Source organism: Scyliorhinus canicula, chromosome 11 (assembly GCF_902713615.1).
Source record: "Scyliorhinus canicula chromosome 11, sScyCan1.1, whole genome shotgun sequence".
NCBI classification, from domain to species: Eukaryota; Metazoa; Chordata; class Chondrichthyes; order Carcharhiniformes; family Scyliorhinidae; genus Scyliorhinus; species Scyliorhinus canicula.
In genome coordinates, this window is record NC_052156.1 from 49,354,078 (window position 1) to 49,370,909 (window position 16,832).

The window sequence follows — 16,832 nt, forward strand, 5'->3', positions numbered from 1 at the left end:
ACATCCTTCCGCACTGTCTACAACTCCACCGACTTTAGTGTCGTCTGCAAATTTACTCACCCATCCTTCTGCGCCCTCCTCTAGGTCATTTATAAAAATGACAAACAGCAACGGCCCCAGAACAGATCCTTGTGGTACACCACTCGTAACTGAACTCCATTCTGAACATTTCCCATCAACTACCACTCTCTGTCTTCTTTCAACTAGCCAATTTCTGATCCACATCTCTAAATCACCCTCAATCCCCAGCCTCCGTATTTTCTGCAATAGCCGACCGTGGGGAACCTTATCAAACGCTTTACTGAAATCCATATACACCACATCAACTGCTCTACCCTCGTCTACCTGTTCAGTCACCTTCTCAAAGAACTCGATAAGGTTTGTGAGGCATGACCTACCCTTCACAAAACCATGCTGACTATCCCTAATCATATTATTCCTATCTAGATGATTATAAATCGTATCTTTTATAATCCTCTCCAAGACTTTACCCACCACAGACGTGAGGCTCACCGGCCTATAGTTACCGGGGTTATCTCTACTCCCCTTCTTGAACAAAGGGACCACATTTGCTATCCTCCAGTCCTCTGGCACTATTCCTGTAGCCAATGATGACCTAAAAATCAAAGCCAAAGGCTCAGCAATCTCTTCCCTGGCTTCCCAGAGAATCCTAGGATAAATCCCATCCGGCCCCGGGGACTTATCTATTTTCACCTTGTCCAGAATTGCCAACACTTCTTCCCTACGCACCTCAATGCCATCTATTCTAATAGCCTGGGTCTCAGCATTCTCCTCCTCAATATTATCTTTTTCTTGAGTGAATACTGACGAAAAGTATTCATTTAGTATCTCGCTTATCTCCTCAGCCTCCACACACAACTTCCCACCACTGTCCTTGACTGGCCCTACTCTTACCCTAGTCATTCTTTTATTCCTGACATACCTATAGAAAGCTTTTGGGTTTTCCTTGATCCTACCTGCCAAAGACTTCTCATGTCCCCTCCTTGCTCGTCTCAGCTCTCTCTTTAGATCCTTCCTCGCTTCCTTGTAACTATCAAGCGCCCCAACTGAAACTTCACGCCTCATCTTCACATAGGCCTCCTTCTTCCTCTTAACAAGAGATTCCACTTCTTTGGTAAACCACGGTTCCCTCGCTCGACCCCTTCCTCCCTGCCTGACTGGTACGTACTTATCAAGAACATGCAATAGCTGTTCCTTGAACAAGCTCCACATATCCAGTGTGCCCAACCCTTGCAGCCTACTTCTCCAACCAACACATCCTAAGTCATGTCTAATGGCATCATAATTGCCCTTCCCCCAGCTATAACTCTTGCTCTGCGGGGTATACTTATCCCTTTCCATCACTAACGTAAAGGTCACCGAATTGTGGTCACTGTCTCCAAAGTGTTCACCTACCTCCAGATCTAACACCTGGCCTGGTTCATTACCCAAAACCAAATCCAAAGTGGCCTCACCTCTTGTTGGCCTGTCAACATATTGTGTCAGAAAACCCTCCTGCACACATTGTACAAAGAACGACCCATCCAATGTACTCGAACTATATCTTTTCCAGTCAATATTAGGAAAGTTAAAGTCTCCCATAACAACTACCCTGTTACTTTCGCTCTTTTCCAGAATCATCTTCGCCATCCTTTCCTCTACATCTCTAGAACTATTAGGTGGCCTATAGAAAACTCCCAACAGGGTGACCTCTCCTTTCCTGTTTCTAACCTCAGCCCATACTACCTCGGAAGAAGAGTCCCCATCTTGCATCCTTTCTACCACCGTAATACTGTCCTTGACTAGCAGCGCCACACCTCCCCCTCTTTTGCCCCCTTCTCTGACCTTACTAAAGCACCTAAACCCCGGAACCTGCAACAACCATTCCTGTCCCTGCTCTATCCATGTCTCTGAAATGGCCACAACATCGAAGTCCCAGGTACCAACCCATGCTGCCAGTTCCCCTACCTTATTTCGTATACTCCTGGCATTGAAATAGACACACTTCAAACCACAGACCTGAACACTGCCACCCTCCTGCGAAGTCAAAACTGTGCTCCTGACCTCTCTACTCTCAATCTCTCGCACCCCAAAACTACAATCCAGGTTCCCATGCCCCTGCTGAATTAGTTTAAACCCCCCCAAAGAGTACTAACAAATCTCCCCCCCAGGATATTGGTGCCCCTCAGGTTCAGATGTAGACCATCCTGTCTATAGAGGTCCCACCTTCCCCAGAAAGAGCCCCAGTTATCCAGAAATCTGAATCCCTCCCGCCTGCACCATCCCTGTAGCCACGTGTTTAATTGCTCTCTCTCCCTATTCCTCATCTCACTATCACGTGGCACGGGCAACAACCCAGAGATAACAACTCTGTTTGTTCTCGTTCTGAGCTTCCATCCTAGCTCCCTAAAGGCCTGCCTGACATCCTTGTCCCCTTTCCTACCTATGTCGTTAGTGCCAATGTGGACTACGACTTGGGGCTGCTCCCCCTCCCCCTTAGGGATCCGGAAAACACGATCCGAGACATCACGTACCCTTGCACCTGGGAGGCAACATACCAAACGTGAGTCTCTCTCGCTCCCACAAAATCTCCTATCTGTGCCCCTGACTATTGAGTCCCCAATTACTAATGTTCTACTCCTTTCCCCCCTTCCCTTCTGAGCAACAGGGACAGACTCCGTGCCAGAGGCCCGTACCCCATGGCTTACCCCTGGTAAGTCGTCCCCCCCACAAGTATCCAAAACGGTATACTTGTTACTCAGGGGAACGACCGCAGGGGGTCCCTGCGCTGACTGCTTCTTCCCAGTCCCTCTTACAGTTACCCATCTATCTCCAGTCTTTGGTGTAACTATTTCCCTGAAGCTCCTATCTATGACCCCCTCTGCCTCCCGAATGATCCGAAGTTCATCCAGCTCAAGCTCCAGGTCCCTAACACGGTTTTTGAGGAGCTGGAGTTGGGTGCACTTCCCACAGATGAAATCAGCAGGGACACTGACGGCGTCCCTCACCTCAAACATTCTGCAGGAGGAGCATTGTACTGCCTTCCCTGACATCCCCTCTAGATTAAAAAAAAAACAAGAAAAAGAAAAAGAAAGGAAGAGCTTACCTGATATTACCTCAAACCCTGATCCCGCTGAAAGGTAAGCAAATTTAAAGGCACTCACTCACCTTCACGACAGGCCCCTGCTCCCGCTTCCCAACCACCGTGGGGTGGGGGGGTTGGTTAGAGGAGGAGGTAGGGTGGGAAACACTCACAAAGTGTTTTGGGTTTAACTGTCACTTGCCAACAGCCCCTCCACAAACCACCTTCAACTTAGGCTGACCGCACTGCACGTATGCAAATTTCCCCAGAACAGCTGATCAGTAGCTCTGCTCTGCTGCCCTCTGCTGGTTGCTTGCCTTTACTCAAACTCCTTGGGTCTTCTTCGCAGGTTCACCTTCAACTTAGGCTGACCGCACTGCACGTATGCAAATTTCCCCAGAACAGCTGATCAGTAGCTCTGCTCTGCTGCCCTCTGCTGGTTGCTTGCCTTTACTCAAACTCCTTGGGTCTTCTTCGCAGGTTCACCTTCAACTTAGGCTGACCGCACTGCATGTATGCAAATTTCCCCAGAACAGCTGATCAGTAGCTCTGCTCTGCTGCCCTCTGCTGGTTCCTAGTTCTGATGTTCTTATGTTCTAGGAAAGAACTATTCTCTCTAACTCCACCTTCCAGCTCTTGGTCTGTAGGTTTCACAAATCTGGTGTTCTTGATCAATAAGGGGATATCTTGATTAATAAGGGCATCAGGGGTTATGGGGAGAGACAGGAGAATAGGGATAAGCCATCTGCTCTGCCATTCAATCATGGCGGAGCAGACCCAATGGGCCAAATGGCCTAATTCTGCTCCTATTTCCTTTGGTCTTTGATCTGTCCTCCGATAGATTTGTAAGATTGCTGAGGTACTGCCCTCTGGGTGAGGCAGTGGCCAAGTGAACCTGCTGTGAAGGATGACAACATTTCTGCTCCCATCTCTGCCATCCCGCTGTCCTCTTGCTGTTAAGCAACATTTTTGATTAACTGGCAACAGCTGTTTCCCGAGCATACCAGATAACAAAGATTTTACTGTGCCATTACTTTTCCAGCTGGATTCACCATTCTACATGTGCTTGTGCGAGTGTTTGTGCACTATGTAATATCTTTACTTCATAGAAATATATAGATGCACGATTGCATATTAATCATTAAAATTACTTCTCATGAAATAAAATATAATGACTCACCTGCCTCTGTTTCAAGGACATTAAAGATGTAGGGATCCTTCTCAAATTTGGGACTAAATTCATTTACAGGTGTAATTTCTACGATCACTGTAGCAGTTGCTGTCAATAACAATTGAAGAAGGTTATTCTGTTACATGTGTCATTTTCTGGTCTCACTTGTAACCTGCAAAAACGCACAATACAACGGTGAACATCATTTCGTCTTTATGCATTTGATGCTTTGCACAAGCTAAAGGATTGTTACTGCTTGAAGCAATGGATGGTTGACATTTTGAATTGCTGAATGATAACGATTCCACTGTAAGCTCTGAATAGCAACCAGGACAGCCTCTTTCGAGCTGCAGTGGGAAGTCCATTATCCGAACATTACATTTTGGTCAGTAGATATCCATGAAACTGTGAACACAGATGGCAGGAAAGAAGTGAAAGAACATCCAGCCCAAACATTGAATTTGAGAAATTCCAGATTTTATTTTTGACAGCTTTACTCCTCCATGAAGTGAATCACACTGTGAAGAATTTCAGGGAGAATGGCTGAAAGTCTAAATCATTTAAGTCCACAAAAAGGTATACACTTGTCTCCAACACATTATAATTAATTGTCTGACAATCAACATTTTCAAGGCTGAGTTTTAGACAAACAAATGGAGGCCACTGCACAGTAACCAAAGTAATTCTTCATAATTCACATGATGAAGCAGGTATGGTATGCTCTCTCATTTTTGTTTACGAAACCGTAGGCATTTTATTCAATAGAAACTGCAACATTTAGCAGTAAAGAGCCTACTGGGTGTGCTATTAATAAGGGATATAATTGTATGGTATAAGAAAGTGCATGAAACTGCTGACTGTGAAGGCTTTGTAGGTTTGGCAAACAACACAAAAAAACTTCAGGAGGCCGGCAATATGTTAATGGCATGGGCAGATCAGTTGCAGATGTGTGGGAGTAAAAACAAGGAATGGTAGTTTACAATTAATGGAAAGAGGATGACGGGTGTGGATAAACATAGGGTTCAAAGACATAATTCTCTGACAGTGGGAGTGCAGATAGATAAAGCCATAAAAAGGTCAATAGTATTTTGCCTTTTAAAAATAGTGGGAAAGAGTAAAAGAGCATTGAGGTAATAATTCATTGATTACATAGGTTAGGCCGTGATTCTCAAACTTTTTGTTTGCAGGAGCTCGTTTCAAATGGATTAATAACCGTGGATGCCTCATCTATATCACAATACTGTATAATTGTAGATCAAGGGGGAAAAAGAGAATGAAGATGTTCGACAACTTAAAATTGAAAATAGGAGGCTCCCACAAGCCGCTGAAGGAGAAAGACTGTGAGATGTGCAAATATGAGCAACTTAGGCAGTATTTTCACAAAAGTCAGGAAGACTCCTCAGACACTTAAAAAAAAGTGGGTGGGACCAGGATGAAGAAGTTCCGGATTCATTTCTAGTCGATCCAATTTTCCATGACCAAGAGAAAGGGGAAGAGCATAGATCACACAGGAGGAAACACAAACTCACCGAGCCATTTGAACTGAGTGCTGAGTTCAAACACCCCAATGTGGCTGTTACAAGGGTTAAGCAGCAGTGTGAACAAATTGATGGACTAGGTATAAATGCTCTTAAAGTGTCATGATCTGAAGTTTTCAACTCCCCCGCTCTTTAAACATTAAAAGAACAGGCTTAAGGGCATAGATTTTATGGGATGATAGATTATCCATTCCCCCGCCTGAGAAGTCCATCGGCATCACGCTGACCAGATATCCAACTGCCTGTGGCAATAATATGATGGGGACAGCCTTAATTGAATCTGAATGGGACTTGCAGCCCACTCTGGGAGGAATTCCTGCCATAGAGAGGTACCAGCCAATCTGACTGGCAGGCAGCTCTGTAGATCCAGCAGTGCCAGAATCAAGAAGTGGCAACTGCTGGGACTGCAGGCAGTCCACAATGAAGAAGTGGTGGATCCCCAACTTCAGGTAAGTCAGGGATTTTGATCAGGCCTCCCTACCAGATCCCAAAGAGTGGGGGGGGGGGGGGGGGGGGGCAGGGGAAGGTGTGGCAGGTTGGGTTTTAGAGGCCCATAAGGAGAAATAAAAGAGGGAATCGTCTTGGGAGGATTCCCCAATAGACACAGGGGATCTCTCAAAGGATGTGCACGGCTTTCTGCCTGACAGAAGCCCATGCAGTGACAGATGTGGGCATTGGCCACTCAATGCAATATGGTAGACAGGTCGGGGTGGAAAGGTAGGAGGCAGGAAACCCATTATATTTTATGAGTTCTCCACCTTTAAATATGCATGGGTAGGACTGTAAATTTCACCCCCAGCTGTCAATGAGAGTTCTTTAAAAAGCATTTGCTGGACTACTTTAATTGACAGGCCATCTTCTGTAGGTTAGAAAAAACACTGCCACCTGTTCCATAGCTTCAATAGGAATCATTGTGAATGCTTGGCTGCGTTTCAAAAACTATAATTGCTGTCTTCTTCATCTATATTTATCTCTCTCACCACCTCCCCCCATATTCACTGACCAGTCCCTGTTTTTCTCCCTACATTGACCTGCAGCTGGAGGCAATGTATCCTTCCTACCCCTCCCCCCTTTTTGGCCTTTCATCCTGTATTTTCCCTGTATTTACCCCCTTTTCCCAGATCTAGTGGGCAAAACAGGGAATGGGGTGAATATGGGGGAAAGGGGTGTGGGTAGATACAGGAGATGGTAACTAAAGTAGGATGGGTATAAATACAGGGAGATAGGAACAGTGTGTACATGAAGGGGATGGGATGAATGCAGCGTAAATACAGGGCAATATGGTTAATTACAGATGAATAGGGTTTTGGGTTCACAATTTGTTTGACAGTTTAAATAGGCTACTAAATGATTAGCTGTCTTTGATGTGGCTACTAAAAACAAATGTATTTATTTTTATAAGTGATTAACCACTTGAGGAGATTAAAAAGGTTTGAAAGGGTTTCTTGGAGGGGGGAGTTCTTTCACTATCAAGTGTGCATGAGAGAGCTTTATTAAATTATTCAAATTTATTTTTGCATCTCCACATGGCTCCTGAGGTCTGCACATTTTGCATACCAGGTGAGTGGGTGGGAAACATCAGTTGGCATGGAGGTGGCATGGGGGTATGAGTGGTCATGGGAGGTGGATGAGGGAGTTTGAAGAATGAGGGCCAGAGGGCTGGACAGCATCTAAAACAAGTGGGAAGAAGAGTCAGAGAAACAAAGCCAGCATTTGTCTGCCACCCCCACCTCCTATATCTCAAAGCACCTATGATCTGCTCTGGGGTTGGCAAGCCTGACTCAATCCTGTCCCAGCCTCTCCAAAGAAAAAATTGCATCTAACAGGATGCTTTAAACTGAGACGGGTCTGCTGAATTGGGAGATTTCCCATGTCGAGCTAACCACCTCAGTCCCGGAAATCAGGCCCTCTGTCTTGTGGTCTTCAGGCATGTGACTTTGCTTATTTCACATTTTGCCATCGAGTAACAAATTCAGTTCAATAATTAGCAACCAATTATTTATTCACAGTGTCAATAGAATATAAAAAAATGTTTCACTCACCCGTGTATGCAGAAGTTGTTGAATCAGACACTGCAATTGTCATTATAAATGTATGACCCACAGCAGCAACCTCTGCATCTTCATAATCCAGATCTTTGGTTCCCACCTAAGAAGTAACATCACAGGTGGCAGTAATACATATGCAAGGGAGATAAAGCAATAACATCCTGCTTTTAAAATTTTGCATTTCTCATTTCTTTTCCTGTATCCCCTGAGCGTGTACGTGACAGAAACCAAAAAACAAGGACACCGAAAAATAAAGTTAAAGGAAGAAAAATCCTGGAAGTCCTGTATCATCGTTTGAGGAAGGAAGGGATTTAGCAATTTTAAAAGTTCTGAATGAAACATGAACCTGAAACTTTGATGGACACCAGAGAGAGATATGGAGAGGCCACGGCATGATTCTATCCCAAAACTTGAAGGTGCGATTATTTAAAACTCCAGGCTGTTTGCAGAGACACTGGCCTCACCATCCAGTGTTCATTCTGCCACTCCAAGATGAGCCAAAAGGCCTTATCTAGTCAAGGACAAAATCAATGAAAAATATCTTAATTCCCTGAAGGGAGTTAGCACTGCTGCCTCAAGGCGCCGAGGTCCCAGGTTCGATACCGGCTCTGGGTCACTGTCCGTGTGGAGTTTGCACATTCTCCCCGTGTTTGTGTGGGTTTCGCCCCCACAACCCAAAGATGTGCAGGGTAGGTGGATTGGCCACGCTGAATTGCCCCTTAATTGGAAAAAATGAATTGGGCACGCTAAATTTTTTTTAAAAGAAGAAAGAAGAATTGGATACGCTAAAGTTTTTTTTAAATCCAGAAGGGAACAGAGGGATGACCCTTTAAGTCTTTTTTTTTAATACTTATATGACGGCTTCAGGTGGTATAGAATGGAATCCTGAGAACCTGCCCTCATCAAGTACAGGTAAGCAGTCGAACGGTTTTGAAGCAGGCAGAAATCCCAGAATAGCCCATGAATGATCGCAGATTCTCTCCCCATCACACTGCACCTCCAACCAAAATGCTGCCAGTACAAGTGGGGAGGTGGGATCTATGAGCAGAAGTGCATCCACCCGCCACTGCTATTTCAACAGATTCTGGATGCAAATTGTGAACCCCGCATTTGCCACAACTACACATGAATTCTGCTTTTCCTCATTTCCAGGGGCGGTATTTCTGCCCTCTAGTATATGAACAGGGATTATTTGAGAACAGCAAGTACTCATGCATATATGCTTCGTAAAGAATGAAAGCCTAAGTTTCTTTAGTATTTTGTGAGCTTTTGACCCTTATCATACAATCCCATAGTCAGATGGAAAAATCGGACAGTATAATATGTGTTGTGTGTCTTGGTATAATCTAAACCATGTCTGAGAATAATTAGTGTATTTTTAATCTTCCTGAGATGACTTCTGTATCTAACTAGGAGACAGTAGGAGAGAGAGAGAGAGCAGAAAGATAGATGTACAGTGCGTTAAAAGGAATAGCAATATGACTGCAGAACACAATGCAATGTATCCATTAAGATCATATTACAAACAATCAGATTCTAATCAACATTCAAATCTAATGGGATGATTGTGGCATCACTCAATCTGGATCTCATGTCCACAATATGAAAGGCATATTGAAAGAACCTTTTCGCTAGAATTCCCAGCATTTTTCAACTAACGTTCCATATGGCACAGTGGTTAGCACTGCTGCCTCAAAGAGTCATAGACCCGGGTTCATTTCCAACTCTGGGTGACTGTATGGAGTTTGTACGCTCTCCCCGTGTCTGCGTAGGTTTCCTCTGGGTACTCCAGTTTCCTCTCACAGTCCAAAGAAGTGCAGGTTAGGTGGAGTGGCCATGCTAAATTACCATTTCTGTCTGAAGATGTGCGGGTTAGATGGGGTTGTAGGAATAGGGCGAGGGCCTGAATAAAGTGCTCTTTCAGAAGGTCAGACAGACTGAATGAGCTGAATGGCCTCCTTCTGTACTCTGGGGATTTTATGAAGACTATTACCATTGGTTTGGCAATCCTAAATTGATATACTTCATATTATTACATGCTAAACTTAAAAACATGATCTACTCCAGGAGGAAGATATAATTAACTGTAAGCTATAGTGTACTGTAAAAATAACCCCTACCTGTATAATGTTATCTGCACCCACGCTTTGTTCAAATCGCAATCCAGGCCCAAGGGAGCCACTTTCAGGAACATATTTTAATGTATCACTTGGGACATCAGAGTCCATACAGATTAAAGTAGCAACTATTGTGTCATGAAGGAGTGGTTCAGGAATTGTAGCTCTAAAAGAAAATTATTCAAAAAGCTGTTATTAAGCCAATTTTACATCAGAGTTCAGCCTGAACAACACAGTAGTCCAAAAATATTTTGAAGTTTAACCCAACTAATATTTTGCATAATAGGAGTGGAATGGGGAAGGTTCTAAATTGCACATCATGGTTCACAGAGGCAGCTACACATGTTAAAGTACAGATACTTCAAGCTTTGATTTTCACTAGCGAGATGTTCAAAACACGAATTGTGCACTTTAGACTGGTAAGAGAAGGTATAAAACTGGCAGAGTGCTTTGAAAGGTAAGGGTACGGTATTGGATATGGCCCCGCAACACCTTGCGGGAGATCAGATGCCCGCTGGGATTGTTAAAAGTTGAACATGCAGTGTTTGAAACACATTACTTGCTATTTCACTCCATCTGTTCACATAAGCTTGAACACCTGTAGTGCTCAAGCTCATTGAAACTGTCAAACTCATTGCAACTGTCAAAAGAAGCTGTCAAAAGGAACTGTCGACAAATATGTTCACAGAGCTGTCAAAAAAGCTGTCACTAGAGCTACCAAAAGGAGCTATCAATCTGTTATGGAATTTAAAACTCCTGCCTTTTAAAGATTTGAGAAGCCATCTGCAGTGTTTGAAACACATTACTTGCTATTTCACTCCATCTGTTGACATAAGCTTGATGGTTACCATTACATGATTAGTGCTGCATGATTAATTTAACAACCTTTCAACATCACAGTGGGGTGCCTGTCATTTTACAATTTGATAGACAGCTCCAAGTGATTGTAAACTCTTTGAAGTGTGACTATAAATTCCAATGCTAGTTTTTGTTAGGAAATAAACAAAGTTAAATATAGTGAATAGGTTTTTATTAATTGAAATGAAGAATAGTCAATTCTTCAATAAACACTCAAGATACTGAGTGAAGTAGCATGGTGGGTGTAAGGCAAAGGGTGATGAGCAGGGGAGCAAGGATTGGCACCAAGCTGGCATGGGGTGGGTGGGGTCAAAAGTTGGCATGGGGGTATGAGGGGCCCTAGGGTGGGTGGGGCATGAGGTGACATGGATGAGACATGGGGAATGTGTGGGGGGGGGGGGGTGGTGAGGACTGGAGGGCCAGGTTTATGTTTTTGTTATAATTTTGACATAGTGCTGGTGCACAGAGGAAGGCCTCCGCCCAGCTAGCCTCCGAACTCAGCAGCCTCCGCCTCTTTCTGGGATTGGCCAGCATGACTCCCACCCCTCCCCCCCTTATCCCCGCCCAAACACAAACCAAAATTCAACAGGCACTTTCTCCTGGATTGGGTTTACAGAGCGGGAAATTGTTTGAAATCTGCACTCTTGGACCGGAAGCTAAAATTGACACCTAAGATTACATTACAGATTACAGAATATTGTGAGAAACTGGCAGGATGAACCAAGACCTTTTTGTTCCAATACGGGCAGCAAGCAAAGCTGCTTAAATGTAAGATTGCAGCCTGCAGCAAGCACCAGCACACAGGTGGGTGATTGCAGGACAGAGTAGGAAGTGTAAAACTTTGAGAGTTCAGGCTAGCCTGTGCTACGTGAAGCAAGGCTGCACCTCTTAAAGGGATGCAGACCTGCTGCATTTTGACTGACCCAGCTGCTGAGCCTCTTTGCAGAAGTGAATTGGACCTGAAAAAGACACAGTAGGGACACAGCATGGCAGAGAATGGGCCTCAAGGTTCACCAGCACTTCACTGGAAGCAGGAAGTAGACAGGGAAGAGGTCCACGAACAGCGGGGAGGTTGGAGCACCTCCAGATAAGCTCTCAGAAGACCATAGGAGCCATGCAGATCAGTATCAGAACGATAGCTGATCTCGCACAAGTGGTCAAAGCCAGTAAATGTGACTTCAAGTGCATACCCACCACTTGCATCACACACACACACACACGGTTTAAAGGGCCCCATTAGTCACAATGGGTAGGATAGAGTCAGGTCTGCTGACTCTGGAAGCAGATTCTTGTGGCCATGGGTTGGTGCCGAGGCGGATGATTAGAATGCTCACTTTAGTTACCTAGAACCTCATCCCAGTTTCTGTAAGTCCCAATAAGCTATTCGGCCCTGTAACTCTCACCACCACCCCCGCCCCCACGCCCCTGTAAATTCACACACGATGCTTCTTCCATGTCCACTCATGTCCCCTCAGATTCCCATGCCACCACTACAGACACTCACCTAGTATCCAAAACAAACAGATCTCAAGAGCTATATGGAGATTTAAAAAGCTTCTAACAATCAAATACAGCTCTCACCCAGAAACATATGTTAGCAACAAAACCCCCAATCATGAAACCTAGTCAAAGGTTTTAAATGTCCTCGAATGGGTAATCTCTTTAGAAACAAACACACTTTCACTTTCGCCACATCAAAAATAGCTGATCCTTTAATGCCTTTTTATGCAGTCAATAACACTGTGAACTGAGTACATCCTCCTGCAATAATGCTTTTGTAGCTTTTCAAACCCAGCCAAGCATTCATAATTCATCATTTTTAAATCTGCAGATGTCCTGCAAATCTAAGCAGTCCAGCAGGAGTTTTTTTAAACTCTCACTGACAGCTTAAGCCTTACCTCGTCCAAATTTAAAGAGCAAGGAGTTTTAGCAATTTCAGGTGATTACACTTAAAAATAATTGATCTGCCCTTCAAGAGAATTTCTGTCCACTCCATCAATCATGATTCCTACACTGCAGGTTAAGGTCCTTGAAACAACACTAAACTCAAATGGCCCTGATGAGCCCGGTTTTCCCGCCTGTCCCTTCCCCTGTTGGCAAAATTTGGATCTGTCTAAAATGGGGGGGGGGGGGGGGGGGGGACTTCCGCATCCTGGTATCACCTACCATTTTAAAAGGTGTAAGGGGGGTCTTCCCAATGCCACTAATATCCAACCCAAGGTATGTGACTTTTGTCAAACGGGGAATTCCAATTATGCTCACTGGTATCACAGTTGAATGAGCTGATCACAGACAGCAAGGCTGGCAAGGAGATGCCTCCTACCTTACTCTTCTTCCTCCTTCTCCTACTCCTCAACTGCTCTCTATCTACCTAATGGTAGTGTCCTCTTGAATGGGTAATGTTAAGCAGGATGCATCTGACTGCAATACACCATGATGCGTACTGCAGGCTCCGCCAGAGCAATCCAGGCAACTTAAGTAAGGGAGGCAGTGGCGTAGTGGTATTGTCACTGGACCAGTAAACCCAGAGTAATGTTCTGGGGACCCAGGTTCAAATCCAGTCACCGCAGATGGTGAAATTTGAATGAAATAAAAAAATCTGGAATTAAATGACCATGAAACCATTGTCGTAAAAATCCATCTGGTTTGCTAATGTCCGCAAGGGAAGGAAATCTGCATTCCTTACCTGGTCTGGCCTATATGTGACTCCAGACCCATAGCAGTGTGGTTGACTCTTCACTGCACCTCAAGGGTAATTAGGGATGTGCAATAAACAATGCCCAAGTCACATGAGTGAATTTTTGAAAACACACCAATAGTTTGCTTGATAATATTTTGTGTGACAGCATGGTTCTCATTATTTTTATGCTGCCCACATGTGATTGGGGTGCACATTGGTGTCATGAGCTATAGATGATCAGTGAATGGCTCTTGTTCCCAGTAGTTACTGCAGGCCATGGGGGCTGACAACAAAGCACTCATGACTGTTAGACGTTTAGCTGTTGTTGTATAAAGAGTCAACGGTTCTGCTCCTTTTCCACAAACACCTTTATTTTACTTTAACAGACTCTGCACAAAGCTCTATCAACACATCACTTGACACAAAGGCCATCTGAAGCCCCTTTACATATCAGTGTCAATTATTGTAAACATAACATAAATGAGACAACCAATTGGAATGTCTCTTCACCCATTATTTAACAGTCTCCCCTTCCTTGGAGAAATAAAAGAATTGGGTGAAAACAAAATTACAAGAAACTCAAAAACACACACGCAATTTCCCCTTCTTTTTTTTTCATTGGAAAAAAAGGTCACAGAAACAGGCGCCAATATCCAAAAGTTTCTGTGAACTAGCCCCTCTTATTGTAAAACAGTCTGACAATAGATAGCTACTGTCAACCCATTTAATTTTTGCTATTTCCTCTCTGTCCAACATCTGCATCAAACTTGCGATGTCTATCCTTAATCTTTTTTCATTGAAACTTTTTGTAGAGTGCACATTTTCCCACGGGGATTTATTGTCAATGTGACAGTCAATAGGTATATTACCCAAATCCCCTTATCCCAAAAGTTCTGTCAATATCTGAGATATATAAAAAGGCCATATCCATCGCCTCTACAAGGCTTAACATCTCAACAGCCAAAGTGCTTTTGACCACTCTCCTTATTTTCTTTGTTTCTCACACAAGACGGCAAAATTTACCATTGATCACCAAAAGGAAAATTGTAAAACCTCCTGCGCTTGAAACCCCATCACATAAATTTGCATAGGATGCATCACTATAACTATGAGTTTCAAGTGCCTAAGGTCACCTAAAGCCGGGAACCTCAAAACACACTACCTAATTTTTAGTTTGGCCAACGTTTTATTTGGTCTTATTATGTCTTCCACTTTGGGATCATTCATTTTTGTACTCAACTCTAAGACATCAAAACTCACGTCCGGTCTAGTCTGTTACCTAACAAATTTAGTTGCCCAATTAAACTTCGCAGTTGCTCTTTTTCCATCTTTGAAACCATTGCATCTTTTTGTGAAACCTGGCCAAAACTAATTGCTATTGGGCTGATGCTCTCCAAATAAGATTGCTGATGTAAAGTTGCCCCTAACTTACTCTGTCCAATTTACAGTCCAATATATTTAAGTGCACCGGAAGCCTGACTTCCAACCCTGAATTCTTTCCTCAAACCAGAGATTACCATAGCTTCGAAATCACTAGTCCCACCGCATAAAAAAATCATCAACATGTATCATAAAGATGCAATAAAGATTTCCTTTATAGCGCCAGTAAAATATTGTTGGATCTGCTTTCAACTGGCAACAGCCTAACTTTAACAAAACTGACTTTACCAAAAAATACCAGACTCTTGACGCAACATTTAATCAATATACGCATTTGTTCAATTTCCAGAGCACCTCTTCTGTGTTAGCTGCCTCTTTCGGAGGACAGAGAAAAATGTCTCTCTGGAGCTGATGCCCCTGCAAAAAGGCAGCTTCTATATCTATGGATTTGCATTGCCATGCCTCTGTGGCTAATAGAGCCAAGAAGATCTTTCATATAACCTTTCCTGCCATAGGTGAATCTACCCTTGAATCCTGATCTTCTAAGTTTTCTTCAAATCCCCTTGCCACAAGCTTGGCCTTTGCCTTATAAGTTCCATCCAGAAGAACTTTTTCCATACAAATCCATCTGTGGGATAGAGATCTTTGTCCCCTATCTGGTGCTTCCGTGTATACCCCAAATTCACTCTAACTGTGCAGTTCTTGCTGTTTGGCATCTTTGATAACTTTTTCATCTAATTTATTGGAAGCCACAAAATCTAACGTGCATGTGGGCTTCTACTCCCATTAGTATTCATAATCATACTCATGATCCGAGACCTTGATATACTACGTCCCCTCTCCCACCTGGTATCTCGTTCTGTACTGCTACTGCTTGATCTTTCCCTCTGCTGTGGGATGTCCTTTCAATAGTCCTCAAACTTTTGTTGTGGATGTGTTCACTATCCGCTGTACTATCTGAACTGGCACTGCTTTTCTGTGCCCTCCATTTTTGAACTTCATGTTCCCAATCCATTGTCTTGATTCCCTCCCCGGAATGCTGTACATTCAAGCAATGTTTATACTTTCCAGTGGTCTTCCCTGCTCTACTAATAACAGTTGCGTCCTTCCATTGACTAGATCCTTCAGGCAAGTATGTCACTTTTGTACCAACTTTTGGCAGTTGTCCTTTTGGAAAAATGGCCTGTTATAATTAATCAGAAGAGTTATGTTCCTCTACAGAAACCCTGTCTATATCAGTTAACTGGTCCTCATAGTTCTGTAACATGTGCATACCAGATGACCCTGGTTCCTCGTCATGTCTGTCTGCTCGGTCTAAATTTGAAAATTTGTAATCTGTACCCATCATCCTTGATGAATGTACCCTAATAGTTTGATTGCCATGTTGCAAAATAAATGTTTTGCCATCTATGCCTATGATCTTCCCTGGGCCTTTCCATTCATTAAAATTGTCTTTCTTACAGTATACTATGTCTCCTTGCGGAAAAACGGTATTTGATGGCCGTACATTATGCCTTAAAGCTCTGCGAATTCTTTCAGAGAGTTCTGCATCCAAAAAAAGCTTTTCTACTGCTATGTAATGCATTTAGATGCTCAGCAAAGGCAGAGCTAATTGTAGCCCCTTCCCAAGCTGGAGGCTGGTCATCCAAAATGGAGGGAATTTTAGGATTTCTACCAAACACTAATTGATAGAGACTATAGCCCCCAACCACCTGTAATGAAGTCTTTGCATGTACCGCCCATGCTAAAGCTGAATTTAGCTTGCAATTCGGTCAACATGCAAAATTTTCCGGAGCATGTCATCGATTACAGCATGGTTTCTTTCACACAACCCATTACTAAATGGGCTTTCCGCAGCCGTATTCATAACTGTGATATTCACGTTTTCACACATATCCCTAAACTCATCATTAGCAAATTCTCCCCCATTGTCCATAAGGAATTTTTTCGATGGGCCC

The 16,832-nt window shown here is 43.6% G+C and overlaps 1 protein-coding gene across 1 annotated transcript in view; it reads right to left on the reverse strand.

Moving 5' to 3' along the window:
* Nucleotides 1-16,832, reverse strand: part of LOC119973755 (cadherin-related family member 3-like) — a 109,683-nt gene that overhangs the window by 42,246 nt on the left and 50,605 nt on the right. The window contains exons 9-11 of the mRNA XM_038812180.1: nt 9,960-10,122; nt 7,834-7,939; nt 4,263-4,361 (exon numbers count right to left, since the gene is read on the reverse strand). Coding sequence (XP_038668108.1) covers nt 4,263-4,361; nt 7,834-7,939; nt 9,960-10,122 — 368 coding nt within the window. The remainder of the gene's footprint in view (nt 1-4,262; nt 4,362-7,833; nt 7,940-9,959; nt 10,123-16,832) is intronic.